The 19,630-nt window shown below is 38.2% G+C and overlaps 2 protein-coding genes across 2 annotated transcripts; one reads left to right on the forward strand and one right to left on the reverse strand.

Annotated features, from left to right (window-relative positions):
• The first annotated feature begins 1,480 nt into the window (after positions 1-1,480).
• On the forward strand, positions 1,481-2,436 carry LOC133244023 (olfactory receptor 5T3-like). The gene is given in 2 exon segments (XM_061410696.1): positions 1,481-2,228; positions 2,231-2,436. Coding segments are annotated over 2 exon segments (924 nt in total). The 5' UTR covers positions 1,481-1,510.
• Positions 2,437-12,220: 9,784 nt separating this feature from the next.
• On the reverse strand, positions 12,221-13,150 carry LOC133244013 (olfactory receptor 8H3-like). The gene has a single exon (XM_061410689.1). The coding sequence runs from the start codon at positions 13,148-13,150 to the stop codon at positions 12,221-12,223; it is 930 nt and encodes a 309-aa protein (XP_061266673.1).
• Between the last annotated feature and the right edge of the window lie 6,480 nt (positions 13,151-19,630).

The following is a 19,630-nucleotide window of genomic DNA, read 5'->3' on the forward strand; positions in this document are numbered from 1 at the left end:
CAAAAGCCTGTTGATGAAAGTAAAAATGGAGAGTGAAAAAGTTGGCTTAAAGCTCAACATTCAGAAAAGGAAAATCATAGCATTCGGTCACATCACTTCATGAGAAATAGATGGGGAAACAGTGTAAACTGTCAGATTTTATTTTGGGGGCCATGAAATTAAAAGACACTTACTCCTTGGAAGAAACCTAGATGAGCAACCTAGATAGCATATTCCAAAAGCAGACACATTACTTTGCCAACAAAGGTCCATCTAGTCAAGGCTATGGTTTTCCTGTGGTCATGTATGGATGTGAGAGTTGGACTGTGAAGAAGGCTGAGCACCAAAGAATTGATGCTTTTGAACTGTGGTGTTGGAGAAGACACTTGACAGTCCCTTGGACTGCAAGGAGAGCCAACCAGTCCATTCTGAAGGAGATCAGCCCTGGGATTTCTTTGGAAGGAATGATGCCAAAGCTGAAACTCCAGTACTTTGGCCACCTCATGCGAAGAGTTGACTCATTGAAAAAGACTCTGATGCTTGGAGGGATTGGGGGCAGGAGGAAGAAGGGACGACAGAGGATGAGATGGCTGGATGGCATCACTGACTCGATGGACGTGAGTCTGAGTGAACTCCGGGAGTTGGTGATGGACAGGGAGGCCTGGCGTGCTGCGATTCATGGGGTCGCAAAGAGTCGGACATGACTGAGTGACTGAACTAAAACAGTATGATAAGCTGCAGAGGCCAACATGATCACCTTAATGACACCTATTTTTAGAAAAAAATTAGTATTCATATTCTTATTCTTTGCAAAATGGGTACATATTCTCCAAAATACTGTCTGCTGTTCAGTGTATCATTGTTCTTGAATGGAAATTAATGGGACAATATAACTGCCAGATAAATGGATATAAAATGATTTTGTTTAAACAAACAGCTCTGCACAAAAAGTTGAAATATAAGTTTCATTTATGCCATTTCTTACTTATCTGGAAACATTTCATATTACATAATTTTATATTGTTTTCTTATTTAAATCAAACTCAATCTTGTAATGTTTGATTACTTCCATTTTTACAGTTGTGAACATAAAAAGATACTTCATGCACCTTATAGCAAAGCTAGTATTTAATTGTGTACTTTCCACTATAATATTTCATAGTTGTAATAGTCCTATGGTTATTCATATTTGTTGATTTTAAAGCTATGTAGTATGAAAACAGATGGTAAAGAATATAACAAAAAATAAACTGGAAAATAAATCACTTAAATTGACATGGTATTTTAACATGATGAATCTAGTCAACAATTGAATGTAATAACTTTTATTAACAGCAAAATGCATTCATTTGAATCCAACATCTTCATCACTGACCATTCCATAACTACAAAGGAAATCATTAGATCTTGATAAGAAACAAATAGGAAGATATAGTTGGGTGGATTCTATTTTCACAAAATACTGCCTTATCTATAGAGATAAACTAAAAGGGTACAGCTCTCATCAGATTTAGATTCATACCAGATCCAGATGAAAAATGTGACTGAAGTAAACATGTTTATACTGATGGGTTTTATGGATGATTTAGAGGTGCAAGTCTACCTATTTTTACTTTTTCTGGCAACCTATCTTTTTACACTGGTAGGAAGTTTGGGACTGGTTATGTTGGTCATTGTGGATTCTCGGATCCAAAACCCAATGTACTCTTTTCTGAGTGTCTTGTCATTCCTGGATGCCTGCTATTCTTCAGTGGTCACTCCAAAAATGTTGATTAATTTCCTGTCAGAGAATAAAACCATATCATATCTTGGATGTGCAGCACAAATGCTTCTCTTTGTTACTTTTGGGACCACAGAATGCTTTCTTCTGGCTGCAATGGCATATGATCGCTACGTGGCCATCTACGACACCCTCCTGTATTCAGCCAGCATGGCTCCCAGACTCTACGTGCCACTCATCATTGCTTCCTATGTTGGTGGCATCGTGCATGCTACTGTACACACAGTGGCTACCTTCAGCCTCTCCTTCTGTGCCTCCAGTGAAATCAGACATGTCTTTTGTGACATCCCTCCCCTCCTCGCTATATCTTGCTCTGACACTCACACAAACCAGCTTCTGCTCTTCTACCTTGTGGGCTTCATTGAGATAGTCACCGTCCTGATTTTCCTGATCTCCTATAGCTTCATTCTGTTGGCCATTCTGAGGATGCATTACGCTGAAGGGAAAAGGAAAGTCTTTTCTACTTGTGGTCTCATCTAACTGGAGTGACTATTTATCATGGAACCATCCTCTTCACATATATGAGACCAACTTCCAGCTGTGACTCAAACCATGACATGATCGTGTCAACATTTTACACCATTATCATTCCCATGCTGAATCCTATCATCTACAGTTTAAGGAATAAAGATGTAAAAGAGGCAATAAAAAAATTGTTCAGAGAAGTTGGTTTATAACCATAGTGTATTTTTAGTACTGGATAAAGCTGCAAAGAACTTAAATGTTGCTATCTTGATGCTAAGTAACTAGAGAAGAAAATGCTCCATTTCAGTTACTAACGTTTGTGTAACCTAGAATAAAACATTACTAGTCCAACAAAAATAAGACTGGGAGCTGACTGTGGCTCAGATCATAAACTCCTTATTGCCAAATTCAGACTTAAATTGAAGAAAGTGGGAAAACCACTAGACCATTCAGGTATGACCTAAATCAAATCCCTTATGACTATACAGTGGAAGTAACAAATAGATTTAAGGGACGAGATCTGATAGACAGAGGGCCTGATGAACTATGAAAACAAGTTCATGACATCATACAGGAGACAGGGATTAAGACGATCTCAAAGAAAAAGAAATGCAAAAAAGCAAAATGGCTGTCAGAGGAGGCCTTACAAATAGCTGTGAAAAGAGAGAAATGAAAAGCAAAGGAGAAAAAGAAAGATATACCCATTTGAATGCAGAGTTCCAAATAATAGCAAGAGAGATAACAAAGCCTTCCTCAGCCATCAATGCAAAGAGATAGAGGAAAACAATAGACACGGAAAGACTAGAGATCTCTTCAAGAAAATTACAGATACCAAGGGAACATTTCATCAAAGATGGGCTCAATAAAGGACAGAAATTGTATGGACCTAACAGAAGCAGAAGATATTAAGAAAAAGGAGCAAGAATACACAGAAGAATTGTACAAAAAGATCTTCATGAGCCAGATAATCATAATGGTGTGATCACTCACCTAGAGCCAGACATCCTGGAATGTGAAGTCAAGTGGGTCTTAGAAAGCATCACTACGAACAAAGCTAGTGGAGGTGATGGAATTCCAGTTAAGCTATTTCAAATCCTGAAAGATGATGCTGTGAAAGTGCTGCACTAAATATGCCAGCAAATTTGGAAACCTCAACAGTGGCCACAGGAGTGGAAAAGGTCAGTTTTCATTTCAATCCCAAAGAAAGGCAATGCCAAAAAATGCTCAAACTACCACACAATTGCACTCGTCTCAGACGCTAGTAAAGTAATGCCCCAAATTCTCAAAGCCAGGAGTCAAAAATACGTGAACAGTGAACTTCCAGATGTTTAAGCTTGTGCTAGAAAAGGCAGAGGAACCAGAGATCAAATTGCCGACATCTGCTGGATCTTGCGAAAAGTAAGAGAGTTCCAGAAAAACATCTATTTCTGCTTTACTGACTATGCTAAAGCCTTTGACTGTGTGGATCACAATAAACTGTGGAAAATTCTGAAAGAGATGGGAATAGCAGACCAACTGACCTGCCTCTTGAGAAACCTGTATGCAGATCAGGAAGCAACAGTTAGAACAGAACATGGAACAGACTGGTTCCAAATAAGAAAAGGAGTACATCAAGGCTGTGTATTGTCACCCTGCTTATTTAACTTATATGCAGAGTATATCATGAGAATCGCTGGCTGGAAGAAGCAAAAGCTGACACCAAGATTGCCGGGAGAAATATCAATAACCTCAGATATGCAGATGACAGCACCCTTATGGCAGAAAGTGAAGAAGAACTAAAGAGCCTCTTGATGAAAGTGAAAGAGGAGAGTGAAAAAGTTGCCTTAAATCTCAACATTCAGAAAACAAAGATCATGGTAAAAGGTCCCATCATCACTTCATGGCAAATAGATGGGGAAACAATGGAATCAGTGGCTGACTTTATTTTTCTGGTCTCCAAAATCACTGCAGATGGTGATTGCAGCATGAAATTAAAAGACACTTACTCCTTGGAAGGAAAGTTATGACCAACCTAGACAGCATATTAAAAAGCAGAGACATTACTTTGTCAACAAAGGTCTGTCTAGTCAAGGCTATGGTTTTTCCAGTAGTCATGCATGTATGTGAGAGTTGTACTATTAAGAAAGCTGAGCGCTAAAGAGTTGATGCTTTTGAACTGTGGTGTTGGAGAAGACTCTTGAGAGTCCCTTGGACTGCAAGGAGATCCAACCAGTCCATCCTAAAGGAAATCAACCTTGAATATTCATTGGAAGGACTGATGCTGAAGCTGAAATTCCAACACTTTGGCCACATGATGGGAAAAGCTGAGTCATTTGGAAAGACCCTGATGCTGGGAAAGATTGAGGGCAGGAGGAGAAGGGGACGACAGAGGATGAGATGGTTTGATGGCATAACCAATTCAATGGACATGGATTTGAGTAAACTCCACTAGTTGGTGATGGACAGGGAGGCCTGGCGTGCTGCAGTTCATGGGGTTGCAAAGAGTCAGACACGACTGAGCAACTGAACTGAACTGAACTGAGTCCATCAATGTAACATTTTACAAATATATTTCATATCATTTATATGCTGATTATTACATTTAAACTGATCCATATTAAGTATTCACTGATGTAAGTACTGCAGTTGTCATTCATTCTGTGATTTGTTTCACATTCTATTGTTATAGCTATAATCTTGGGATTCGGTAGATTGATATTAAGCTAAGTCGCTTCAGTCGTGTCTGACTCTGTGAGACCCCACAGATGGCAGTCCACCAGGCTCCACCTCCCTGGGATTCTCCAGGCAAGAACACTGGAGTGGGTTGCCATTTCCTTCTCCAATGCATGAAAGAGAAAAGTGAAAGTGAAGTCACTCAGTCGTGTCTGACTCTTAGCGACCCCATGGACTGCAGCCTACCAGACTCCTCCGTCCATGGGATTTTCCAGGCAAGAGTACTGGAGTGGGGTGCCATTGCCTTCTCTGTGATTGACATTAGCTCACATTAATTATAGGAAGTCTTCAGCACACATCATGAAGTTACTTCTCCATTATGGAGCCCCTGTGAAGAACCTCCATGTGAGCTCACACAATATGTTCCATCCAGTTATATGGGCATGACTTTTCCAGTTTGTCTCAACATCATATATCTTTATTCCATTATTAAGGTGTTTTCTGATTACTGTCAAATCATAGAAACAGATTAGGTCCATTTTGAAACTCCAAAAATTATACTGAAGGTAGATGGTAATATTTATTGAGAATATGCTTAAGGTTAAGTCAGTTTAGTTCAGTCGCTCAGTCGTATCCGACTCTTTGTGACCCCATGAACCGCAGCATGCCAGGCCTCCCTATCCATCAACAGCTCCCGGAGTTTACCCAAACCCATGTCCATTGAGTCAGTTATGCCATCCAACCATCTCATCCTGTCGTCCCCCTCTCCTCCTGCCCTCAATTTTTCCCAGCATCAGGGTCTTTTCCAATGAATCAGCTCTTCCCATCAGTGGCCAAAGAATTGGAGTTTCAGCTTCAACATCAGTCCTTCCAGTGAACATTCAGGACTGATCTCCTTTAGGATGGACTGGTTGGATCTCCATGCTGTCCAAGGGGCTCTCAAGAGTCTTCTCCAACACCACAGTTCAAAAGCTTCAGTTCTTTGGTGCCCAGCTTTCTTTATAGTCCAACTCTCACATCCATACAAGACTACTGGAAAATCCATAGCTTTGACTAGACCGACCTTTGTTGACAAAGTAATGTCTCAGCTTTTTAATATGCTGTCTAGGTTGGTCATAACTTTTCTTCCAAAGAGCAAGCATCTTTTAATTTCATGGCTCCAGTCACAATTTTTCAGTGATTTTGGAGACCAGTAAAAGAAAGTCTGACACTCTTTTCATTGTTTCCCCATCTGTTGGCCATGAAGTGATGGGATCAGATGCCATGATTTTCGTTTTCTGAATGTTAAGATTTAAGCCAACTTTTTCACTTTCCTCTCTCACTTTCATTAAGAGGTTCTTTAGTTCTTCTTCACTTTCTGCCATAAGGGTGGTATCATCTGCATATCTGAGGTTATTGATATTTCTCCTGGCAATCTTGAGTCCAGCTTGTGCTTCATCCAGTCCAGAATTTCTCATGATGTACTCTGCATATAAGTCAAATAAGCAGGGTGACAATACACAGCCATGACATACTCCTTTTCCTATTTGGAACCAGTCTGTTGTTCCATGTCCAGTTCTGTTTCTTCCTCACCTGCATACAGGTTTCTCAAAAGGCAGGTCAGGTGGTCTAGTATTCCCATCTCTTACAGAAGTTTCCAGAGTTTGTGGTGATCCATACAATCAAAGCCTTTGGAACAGTCAATAAATCAGAAATACATGTATTTCTGGAAATCTCTTGCTTTTTTGACAATCCAGCAGATGTTGGCAACTTGATCTCTGGTTCCTCTGCCTTTTCTAAAACAAGCTTGAACATCTGGAAGTTCAGAGGCTTCTTGTTGAAGCCTGGCTTGGAGAATTTTGAGCATTACCTTACTAGCATGTGAGATGAGTGCAATCATGAAATGTTTGTCCTACTAAGACAAGTGTGAAATAAAAATCATAGTTAGGGCTAGATAAGAAAAATGTAAAGAAATTTTAAAGGAATTTATTTTTTTAATTGTATAAAATTAATTTAATAAATAACAAAAATGACTTTAATAAATATTTCATTGACTTAGAATACATTATATCCATTCACTAGGAAGTTTAGAATATATATATATATATTTTTTTTTTCTTTTCAGGGGGAAAAAAACCTTATTTGTACCTTGTGATATGTTCTGTTAATTTGGCTTGGTGTTCATCTTTGAACATCTTTGAAGCATGTCTTGCTTTCTTTGTCTATATATTTTTCCTTTGTTCTATTTTCCAGACTTTAATTTAATAAAATTTATTCATTTTTTCCTTAAAAAACTGGAAATAGAACTGTCATATGACCCAGCAATCCCCTACTGGCATACACACTGAGGAAACCAGAAGTGAAAGAGACACATGTACCCCAATGTTCATCGCAGCACTGTTTATAATAGCCAGGACATGGAAGCAACCTAGATGTCCATCAGCAGATGAATGGATAAGAAAGCTGTGGTACATATACACAATGGAGTATTACTCAGCCATTAAAAAGAATACATTTGAATCAGTTCTAATGAGGTGGATGAAACTGGAGCCTATTATACAGAGTGAAGTAAGCCAGAAAGAAAAACACCAATACAGTATACTAACGCATATATATGAAATGTAGAAAGATGGTAATGATAACCCTGTATGTGAGACAGCAAAAGAGACACAAATATATAGAACAGTCTTCTGGACTCTGTGGGAGAGGGAGAAGGTGGGATGATTTTGGAGAATGGCACTGAAATATGTATAATATCATATGTGAAACGAATCGCCAGTCCAGGTTTGATGCATGATACAGGATGCTCGGGGCTGGTGCACTGGGATGACCCAGAGGGATGGTATGGGGAAGGAAGTGGGAAGGAGGTTCAGGATGGGGGACACATGTATACCCGTGGTGGATTCATGTTGATGTATGGCAAAACCAATACAATATTGTAAAGTAATTAGCTTCCAATTAAAATAAATAAATTTATATTAAAAAAGTCCCATGATCTCTTTTCCTTCATCTCATGTAACTAATATTTTGTTGTTCCTCAGTCACACAGTCATGCTCAACTCTTTGTGACACCATGGACTGCAGCATGCCAGGCTTTTCTGTCCTCCATTAACTTCTGGAGTTTGCTCAAACTCATGTCCATTGAGTCCGTGATGCCATCCAACCATCTCATCCTCTGTCGTCCCCTTCTCCTCCTGCCTTCACTCTTACCCAGCATCAGAGTCTTTTCCAGTGTGTCAGCTCTTCCTATTTGGTGGCCAAAGTAATAGAGCTTCAGCTGCAACACTTCAACATCTGTCCTTCCAACAAATCACTTGATGGTCATTTGAGTTGTTTCTGTCCTTTGGCTTTCATTCATAGTGCTCATGAACATTTTCATGCGTGCATTTAAGTGAATGTATGCTTTCAGTTAACTTTAGTTACTGAAGATTAGACCAAAACCAGATGGCTTTGTAATGAAATGTACCAAATATTATTTTTTTAAAAAATCAATCATTCAACAGTGCAGAAGAGGACAGCATTCTGGAGGTTAATGATCAGCAACATAAAAGAAACTTAGTTTGCAGGATTGGTGTCATTTATTCACTAAATCATGTCAGACTCTTTTTGGTCACATGTACTGTAGCCCACCAGGTTCCTCTGTCCATGGGCTTTTCCAGGCAAGAATGCTAGCCTGGGCCTTCTCCAGGGGATCTTACTGACTAGGGCCCATATCTGTTGCTCCTGCATTGGCAGCAGTATTCTTTAGCACTGATTCACCAAGGAAGCCCAGTTTCTAGAATTATGTTCTGAAAAAGACTCATCTGCATACCCTAGTCAGCTAAAATCTGGTAGTTTATAACCAAGGATACTTTTTTCTTTGCTGAGCCAGTCTTTCTGAATTCCATTTTTACATCAAGCTAGCCTGTACCCTGACTATTACAGATTCTCTTCCTAGAACAATATCATCTTTGGGCAAACTGTTCTTTGCTTAATGGAATTTTCCTTCTGTGAATAGGACTGGACCTGGATGTTTGAAAAGACTTAGCTAGTATTGTCCAAATCATGTTGGCTGGTATTAGCATGTTTTAGAGAATGTCTGCCAGCCGTATAAGCCTTTCAACAGCCCCTGGTATTTTATATAATACTTTCTTTAATATAGTAGTGAATTTTATTTTCTCAGTTCTGGTAATCATAGTACAATTTTGTTGAAAATGCCCAATCAGTGGTGATGAGAAAAGTTAACAGTGGAGTCAGACTATCAGTGTTCAAACGTGAGCTTGTTCTTTCACTAGTGAGTGATCATGGGCCAGTTGTTTACTGTGTTCTTTAGTTTCATCCTCTATAAATTGCAACCTTCAGATACATTCATTGAGGTTTAGATCTAGGTGCTGGGGAGATGATGTTGAACAAACTAAACAAGAATCCTCATTCATTAAACTTACATGATAGTGTGTGAGGTGCGGCAGACAAGAAGCAAAATACACTAGTAAAATATTATAAAAGGTGAAATGTAGATAACTGCTATGGAAAATAAATGAAACACGCAAGGTGGAAGGGAATAGGTACACTTTTGAATGTTTTTATTAAGAATAAAATAGGAAGGAAAGCATGCATTTCTCTGCAAATAGGAAATTTCTGAATGAAAGGGAAAATGGAAAAATTCCAAGAACTATCAGTATTAGTGTGGACAGAACAGTTAGGGTGTCAGTCGTCAAATCAAAGTGAGTATGATTGATAGAATAATAAAGAATGAGTTAATGGAGGTAAGGAGTGGGGACAGGTCACTGTGGAGCAGTGGGCTATTATGAAGATTATAACACAAAAATAACAACCGCATGACAAAAAACCCCACTCCTAGGCATACACTTAGAAAAAACTATAATTCAAAAAGTGCGTACACCCAAATGTTCATTGCAACACTATTTACAGAGGCCAGAACATAGAAGCAAGCTATATGTCCATTAACAGAGTGAAACTTTTAATTCAAGAATTTATCTTTAATAATCATAACAAACATAGGAATTAGGAGAAATGCAATGCTATTGTAAAATGCACAGAATTTCAACAACAACAACAAAAAAAGCAGTTTTCTGAAGCTTTTGACACATCACACACATTTATGTGTTTTAAATGTTTTCAGATAGCTACTGAAGAAATATCACTGCATGCAGATTTTTAACTTGATGAATTTGCACACATTTCATGTCCAAAGCATTGCAAAATGAGTCTGGATTTTTCCCATTTGCCAAAAACACATTCACTCTGGATTTCAATGACAGAAGAATAACTAATGGTAAACTTGTAAGAGTACAAAGAAAGCTGCTGAAAACTTCATAGGAAATGAGAGAAATATGACATATATAATGTAATACCATGCACATACATAACTATCAATCTAGAGCATATGTCGTCGTTGTTAGTCCCTAAATGGTGTCCAACTCGTTGTGACTGCATGGACTCTAGCCCACTGGGTTCTTCTGTCCATGGGCATTTTCATGGAGTGCGTTTTCATGGCATGTCCATGGAGTGAGTTTGATTTCCTTCTCCAGGGAATCTTCTGGGACCAGGGCTCAAACTGGTAACTCCTGTATTGACAGGTGGATTCTTTTCCACGGGGCCACCAGGGAAGCCCCTAGAAGAATATATTATTGCTGCTGTTCAGTTGCTCTGTTGTGTCTGACTCTGTGTGACCACATGGACTATTGCCCATCAGCCTCCTCTGTCTGTGGGGATTGCCAGGCAAGAATACTGGAGTGGGTTGCCATTTCCTTCTCTGGAGGTTCGTCCTAAATCAGGGATTGAGCCTGTATCTCCTTCATTGGCAGGCCAATTTTTTTACCACTAAGCCAACAGGAATGCCCAGAAGAATATATATAAAAAACTTCTTTTTTTTTCTTCCAATTTTATATTTTACAAGTTTCTTGAAGAAATATTGAAGCGTTGAGCATTTACTTAGTTGTTCATGTATTTGTCTTTTAAATAAACTAAAGGTAATTTTTTTTTTGTTTCCTAGTACTTTATTATATTTTTCTCTAATGGCTTTTTGCTTTAATTTTTTTTTCTAATTTTATTTTATTTTTAAACTTTACATAATTGTATTAGTTTTGCCAAATATCAAAATGAATCCGCCACAGGTATACATGTGTTCCCATAAATTAGAATAATATTCTTTAAGAAAAAAATAAAACATTATAAGTTAAAAATAAGCAAGGATGTGAACATTCTAATGATAATAGCATTTCTTTGTAAGGCCTTAAATGCTCTACATCAATTGTGTGGTATAATACCTACAATAACACTATAGATCTGGAATTATTACTTACTTGGTGAGGTTGAGGAAATGAGTCCAAAAGTTTCAGTGATTTTTTCACATGTTACAGAGCTACAAGGGTTGCAATCAAGAACGGAAATCCTGTAATGGACAGTTCCAAAGCAAGTGCTACTAATCACTCTGCTATATTGCTTCTCCACAAAGTACATGAAATAATTTCTAAAAGTGTTATTACTGTTCCTAAAATGGACCTTTTTTCATAATAAAATTCTCTAAATTTGTATGATACTGTTTAAAAGGTAATAACCATAAGTCATAATTCTGCAAATCAGTTGTCCTTAAAAGAACACCATGAATTTAGCATGTTTCAACATTTCAAATTATTTTCTTAAGGCATATTCCAGGAAAAGGACTTCCCATGGCTCAAGGTTAAAATTTGTTGCCAATGCAAGAGATGTAGAGGATGCATGGTTCAATCCTTGGGTTGGGAAGATCCCTTGGAGCAGGAAATGACAACCCATTTCCATATTCTTGCCTGGAATATTCTGTGGACAGAGGAGCCTGGTGTGCTATGGTCCCTGGGGTCACAAAGAGTCAAACACGACTGAGCATGACCAAAGTGCCAGGAAATGCCCAAGATCATATTAGATCAAGCAAATAATCATTCAAAAAGAAAGCAAATAAATAAATAATTCAGTTTGTTTCTGGAAAGAGAAAAAAGGGGAATAAAATACAGATAAGGAAAAAAAAAATAAACTGGTGAGTATGAACACTTACCTTCAATGCTATTTTAATTGTTCAGAACACTTTACCTGGGCTTCCCTCATAGCTCAGTTGGTAAAGAATCAGGCTGCAATGCAGAAGACCCTGGTTTGATTCTGGGGTCTTGAAGATCCCCTGGAGAAGGGACAGGTTACCCACTCCAGTATTCTTGGGCTTTCCTTGTGGCTTAGCTGGTAAAGAATCTGCCTGAAATGCAGGAGACCCAAATTCAATCTCTGGATTAGGAAGATTCCCTGGAGATGGGAAAGGCTCCCCACTTCAGGCCTGGAGAATTCCATGGACTGTAGAGTGCATGGGGTCACAAAGAATTGGACACGATGGAGCGACTTTCATTTCATCTTCTGCATGACTCTACTGAGAGCATTTTTTACTTCCTTGTTTCGAAGACTGTATATGAGTGGATTCAGCATGGGGATGACAATAGTATAAAAAACAGAAGCTATCTGATCCTTTCCCAAGGAGTAGGATTTACTTGGTTTTAAGTAAGTAAAAATCATAGTGCCATAAAAGACGGTGACCCCCAGAAGATGTGATGCACAGGTAGAGAAAACTTTTTGCTTACTAGAAGTGGAAGTAATTTTGAGGATAGTAGACAGGATGGAGACATAGGACACTGCTATTGTAAGAAGAGACAGCACTAGGCTAGAGCCAGCAAAAGTGGATATGATGATTTCTATGTCATGTGTGTCAGTGCAGGACAAGGCTAAAATTGGAGATAGATCACAGAAAAAGTGAAAGATTATATTGGATTTGCAGAAATGCAATCTGCTCATGCAAAGTCCATTAACAAAAGAGTCCATAAAGCCAATCAGATAACATCCAAAGACTAGGGACCAGCAGCGTCTGGTGTACATGACAATCGGGTAATGCAGAGGGTTGCAGATAGCTGCATAGCGATCATAGGCCATGGAGGAGAGAAGGAAACATTCAGTGGCACCCAAGAATATAAAGCAGCTCATCTGGATGAAGCAGTTCGGGTACGAAATGTTCTTGGTGGAATTCAGTAAATTGTCTAAGGTTTTAGGGGTGATAACACTTGAGTAACTGAGGTCAAGAAATGACAAGTGACTGAGGAAAAAATACATGGGAGTGTGAAGCTGGGAATCCAGGGAGATTATCAGGATCATCCCCACATTCCCCAGCACAGTGATCAGGTATATCAGGAGAAAGAGGGTGAAGAGGACCAGCCGGATCTCTTCAGAGTCTGTCAGTCCCATGAGGATGAAGTCAGACACCTGTGTGATATTCCTTCTGCCCATGGTGTTCAAGTGCTCCTAACTGTTGAGAAACCAAAGTTGATATTCAGCAGGAATTACTTCAAAAGTTAAAAAAAAAAATACTTTGTGTATGTATGAATGACATCACTTATTTATATTAATTTAGTGTTTCCATGAAATGATGATAAGGAGGTGTGTATAGGGTATGCAGAGACAAAAACTTATTTTGATTTCCAAATATAAAAATAGGTGTGAGTTGACATTTGGATATATTATAACAAAAACTAATTCATTGAAGAATTAGAATAAGCCTGATATGGTCCTAAATGCTCCTGTTATTTAATTAATGCATTTCATGAGATTTTTATATCATAATTAGTACTCTTTTAGCCATATTTTTCTGATGAGACAAAGTGCACAGATAATTTAATTAACTCATCCAGATATAGAACTACTAAATTTTGAACCTGCAATTCCACCTCCATAGATTGACTTCAGAGAGCATGTCCATAAGGCCATGTGTGTGTGTGCTCAGGCATGTCCAACTCTTTGCAAATCCCATGCACTGTAGCCCTCCAGGCTCTTCTGTCCATGGAATTTCCAGGCAAGAATACTGGAGTGGGTTGCCGTATCCTCCTGCAGTATATCTTCCCCACTCAGAGATCAAACCTATGTCTCCTGCATAGCAGGCAGGTTCTTTACCACTACACCACACTATAATACCATACTCCTATTTATAATTAATTTCAACAAAACCAAGAGTAAACTGCTAGCTATATGATAAAGAATGATAAAAGAAAAGTTTTAATGTACCATGTTCTGTTCTTTCATTTCAAATACTGTTTAATGTTAATGACAAGTATCCAAACTTAGTGGACTTTAATAGAGTGTATTAAAATGATAAACCATATGTTAGTACTAATTTCCAAAATATATGATATTTTTCTAACTTGACCACTGAAAATCAAATTTCTTCCAAAATTATATTTCTAAAAATGCAAATGACTTGTAGACCCTGATCATATCAACTCTGTACTTCTCCTTCCACACATCCTGACACTTTTTAATAAGTTCTGAAAGATATCTGCATGCATATTCTGCTGATAAATTTCCCGTTTTATTGGATCCTACCTAAAACCTTCCAAATTTGAGAATGATACTTACTTTCAGCCAAGTTGGTGAAAAAAATACTTTCTTCCAATATTTTCTCTCTAGAAGTATGTCAAACTCCAATTTTTCTCACACATAACACATAAGACCATTTCAGTTGAAAATTTCTATGATGCAATATTTGTTTTCTTTGAGATAAGTTCTTTTTAATTTTAGTGCATTCATTTTGTTTTATTCTGAGGCAAAAATAAATCAAATGAAGTTTTGTTCAACTCCTGATTATACATAAAATTTGCCAGGAAGTTATGTCTAGAATGAGTATCAGGGATCAACTGTGTGCATATATGTAAGTGGGGCACCATATCTCTTGCCTCTCATCCTGATGACTCCAGACTACCTCAAATTCTGGAGACTGATGATAATGCAAACTTTGGTCATCTCTGTGGACCAATTTCCAAGCAAAATTACTTGGCATGTCTCCAAGGACAAAAGTTCAAGTACTAAACGCTGCTATGCTAAGTTCTAACTAATTTTTTTTTCCCTTAGAAGCCACACAGTGAAGAGCCTAATGCTGTGGCCTTCCAACGTTATGCTCTAAATCTATGCCTGCTTTGGTAGAGAAACTATTTTTAGAGAAATACTTTCTTATTCTGTGACTGAAACTATCAGGAATGGAATGATGCATTTTTCACAATAAAACTTTTATGTTTAAATTGTGCCAATATTATAGGAGTGGACTTCCCAGGTGACACTAGTGGTAAAGAATCTGCTTGCCAATGCAGGAGACATGAGAGACACGGGTTCAATTCCTGGCCTGGGAAGATGCCCTGGAGGAGGAAATGACAACCCACTCTAGTATTCTGGCCTATCGATCCCATGGACAGAAGAGCCTGGTGGGCTATAGTCCTTAGTATTGAAAAGAGCTGGACACAAAAGAAGCGACTTAGCACACATGCAATATAGTAGTAAATATGTACGTTGGGGAAAAAAAAAGTCAATATAATAAAATTCAAAGAACAATATGAAATAATCCAAACTAATTTAACATTTTGATTAAAGTTTCCCAATTATCTTTTTCTTCATAAAATGCTTATTTGTAGACCTCTAGATGTGCAATAAAGGACAAAAATGGTATGGACCTAACAGAAGCAGAAGAGATTAAGAAGAGGTGGCAAGAATACACAGAAGAACTGTACAAAAAGATCTTCATGACCCATATAATCATGATGATGTGATCACTCACCTAGAGCCAGACATCCTGGAATGTGGGTCAAGTAGGCCTTAGGAAGCATCACTACAAACAAAGCTGGTGGAGGTGATGGAATTCCAGTTGACCTATTTCAAATCCCTGAATATAATGATGTGAAAGTGCTGCACTCAATATGCCAGCAAATCTGGAAAGCTCAGCAGTTGCCACAGGAATGGAAAAGGTCCGCTTGATTCCAACCACAAACAAAGGCAATGCTAGAGAATGTTCAAACTACCGCACAATTGCACTCATCTCACACGCTAGTAAAGTAATGCTCAAACTTTTCCAAGCCAGGCTTCAGCAATACGTGAACTATGAACTTTCAGATATTCAAGCTGGTTTTAGAAAAGGCAGAGGAATCAGAGATCAAATTTCCAACATCTGCTGGATCATCAAAAAAGCAAGAGAGTTCCAGAAAAACATCTATTTCTGCTTTATTGACTATGCCAAAGCCTCTGACTGTGTGGATCACAATAAACGGTGGAAAATTCTGAAAGAGATGGGACTACCAGACCACCTGACCTGCCTCTTGAGAAATCTGTATGCAGGTCAGGAAGCAACAGTTAGAACTGGACATGGAACAACAGACTGGTTCCAAATAGGAAAAGGAGTATGTGAAGGCTGTATATTGTCACCCTGCTTATTTAACTTATATGCAGAGTATATCATGAGAAATGCTGGGCTGGAGGAAGCACAAGCTGGAATCAAGATTGCTGGGAGAAATACCAATAACCTCAGATATGCAAATGACACCACCCTTATGGCAGAAAGTGAAGAGGAACTAAAGAGCCTCTTGATGAAAGTGAAAGAGGAGAGTGAAAAAGTTGGCTTAAAGCTCAACATTCAGAAAACGAAGATCGTGGCATCTGGTTCCATCACTTCATGGAAAATAAATGGGGAAACAGTGGCTTACTTTATTTTTTTGGGCTCCAAAATCACTGCAGATGGTAATTGCAGCCATGAAATTAAAAGACACTTATTCCTTGGAAGGACAGTTAAGACCAACCTAAACAGCATATTAAAAAGCAGAGACAGTACTTTGTCAACAAAGATCTGTCTAGTCAGGGCTGGTTTTTCCAGTGGTCATGTATGGATGTGAGAATGGGACTATAAAGAAAGCTGAGCACCAAAGAATTGATGCTTTTGAACTGTGGTGTTGGAGAAGACTCTTGAGAGTCCCTTGGACTGCAAGGAGATCCAACCAGTCCATCCTAAAGGAGATCAGTCCTGGGTGTTCATTGGAAGGACTGATGTTGAAGCTGAAACTCCAATACTTTGGCCACCTGATGGGAAACACTGACTCATTGGAAAAGACTCTGATGCTGGGAAAGATTGGGGGCAGGAGGAGAAGGGGACGACAGAGGATGAGCTGTCTGGATGGCATCACCGACTCGATGGACACAAGTTTGAGTGAGCTCCAGGAGTTGGCGTGCTGCAGTTCATGGGGTCGCAAAGAGTCAGAGACGACTGAGCGATGAACTGAACTGAGATTTGCATAATTGTCATTATACTGAGACTCAAATTAAAATATTCCTGTGACTCTGTCATTAACTCAGAATAATTAAACCAATTTTCCTGTAGATTTAAAAGTGGCTCTTAAAGGAATGTCTGCTCATACTCCAGAATTTCAGGAGATAGTTTGTTAGTTTGGATAAAAGAGGTACTTTTGTGCTTATTGTATCTTTGATGAACCTTGGACTGGCAAATCTACTCATCATAAATTAGTGCTGTTAAAGCAATTGTGAAACAAAATTCATTCTTATGGCTAGATGAGAAAAAATTAAGATAAATTTAATTTTTTTAATTGCATAAAGAAACTTCAACTTTATAAAGATATTCCCTTGTAGCTCAGCTAGTAAAGAATCTCCCTACAATGCAGGAGACCCCAGTTCACTCTAGTCTTCTTGGGCTTCCCTGATAACTCAACCAGTAAAGTATTTGGTTGCAATGCAGGAAACGTGGATTCAATCCCTGGGTTAGGAAGATCCCCTGCAGAAGGGCAAGGCTACTCACTCCATATTCTGGCCTGGAGAATTCCATGGACAGAGAAGCCTGGCAGGTTAGTCCATGGGGTAGCAAAAAATCAGACAGGACTAAGCAACTTTCACGTTTAATACATACTTTAATACTGGTTATTCTTTGTTGACTTACTCATAACACATTATATGTATTCAATAGGTAATTTTTAATCTTTTTATATTTGGGGAAAGATAAATCTTGTGATATTTTGTGATATCTCTTCTCTTTCTTTGACTTAGTTTTCATTTTTGGAGGATCAAAATATATGCATATTCTGGGTTCTTGATCTATGTTGTCCTACTATCTTCCTCACTATATTCTTTCTAATTTATTTATTTATAATTAGAGGATAATTGCTTTACAAGTTGTGTTGGCTTCTGTCATACATACACACGAATCAACCATAGGTATACATATGTCCTCCCCTTCTTGAACCCTTTTCCCACCTCCCACTCCATCCCACCCCTCTAGGTTGTCACAGAGTACAAAATTTGAGCTCTTTGTGTCATATAGCGAATTTCCACTGGCTATCTAATGTTACATATGATAATGTATAGGTTTCCACACTACTCTCTCAATTTGTACCCCCTCTCCATCCCCTGTTGTGTCCACAAGTCTGTTCCCTGTGTCTGTGTCTCCATTGCAGCCCTGCCAATAGGTTCCTTATCACCATCTTTTTAGATTCTGTATATATGCTGCTGCTGCTGCTAAGTCGCTTCAGTCATGTTCAACTCTGTGTGACCCCATAGATGGCAGCCCACCAGGCTCCCCCATCTCTGGGATTCTCCAGACAAGAACACTGGAGTGGGTTGCCATTTCCTCCTCCAGTGCATGAAAGTGAAAAGTGAAAGTGAAGTCGCTCAGTCATGTCCGACTCTTAGCGACCCCATGGACTGCAGCCTACCAGGCTCCTCCATCCATGGGATTTTCCAGGCAAGAGTACTGGAGTGGGGTGCCATTGCCTTCTCCATTCTATACATACATATATATATATATATATATATATATATATATATATATATGTATATATATATCCAGAAAAAAAAAAGTCAGCCACTGTTTCCACCATTTCCCCATCTATCTGCCAATGGGACCAGATGCCATGATCTTAGTTTTCTGAATGTTGATCTTTAAGCTAACTTTTACACTCTCTTCTTTCACTTTCATTAAGAGGCTCTTTAGTTTTTCTTCACTTTCTGCCATAAAGGTGGTGTCATCTGCATATCTGAGGTTATTGATATTTCTCCCAGCGATCTTGATTCCACTTTGTGCCTCATCCAGCTCAGCATTTCTCATGATGTACTCTTCATTTAAGTTAAATAAGCAGGGTGACAGTATACAGCCCTGACATTCTCCTTTCCCAATTTGAAACCAGTCTGTTTTTCCATGTCCGGTTCTAACTGTTTCTTCTTCACCTGCATACAGATTTCACAGAAGGTAGGTCAGGTGGTCTGATATTCCCATCTCTTTAAGAATTTTCCACAGTTTATTGTTATTCACATAGTAAAAGGCTTTGGTGTTTTAGGTGAAATTTATGGTATACAACTTTAAGAAGTTTCTCTAAATATTATTTATGTTAGATAATGGAAAACAAGTCCTGACAAATAATTTCAAAGTGAATACATCTCATAAAAACATAGTCAATGATGAACACTGGTGTAAATGTATGTGTCTTTTTCAATTATGGTTTTCTCAGGACATATATATATGGACATATTAGATATATATAGACGTATCAGATTAAAATATTCTTGTGAATCTTTTATCAACTCATGATAATTAAACCTATTTTATATAGATTTAAAAGTGACTCTTACAGGAAACTCTGCTCATATTCCAGAATTTCAGGAGACAATTTCTTGGTTCAGATAAAGGAGTTACTTTTGCATTTATTGTAACATTTTTGAACTTTAGAAGGGCAATTTAGTCACCAAAAGTTAGTTCTACTAAAACTAGTGTGAAATAAAAATCAGGTTTATGGCAAGATAAGATAAAACTAAACAGAAATTTTTAATTTTTGCTTTAAATTGTATAAAAAAGTTTAACATAATAAAGACATTTTGACTTTAACCAATACTTTAATCTGATCATTCTTTACTGACTTACACAGAATACATTATATCCATTCATCAGTCAGTCAGTCA

The sequence above is a fragment of the Bos javanicus genome, unplaced genomic scaffold (assembly GCF_032452875.1).
Source record: "Bos javanicus breed banteng unplaced genomic scaffold, ARS-OSU_banteng_1.0 tig00000403_1, whole genome shotgun sequence".
NCBI lineage: Eukaryota > Metazoa > Chordata > Mammalia > Artiodactyla > Bovidae > Bos > Bos javanicus.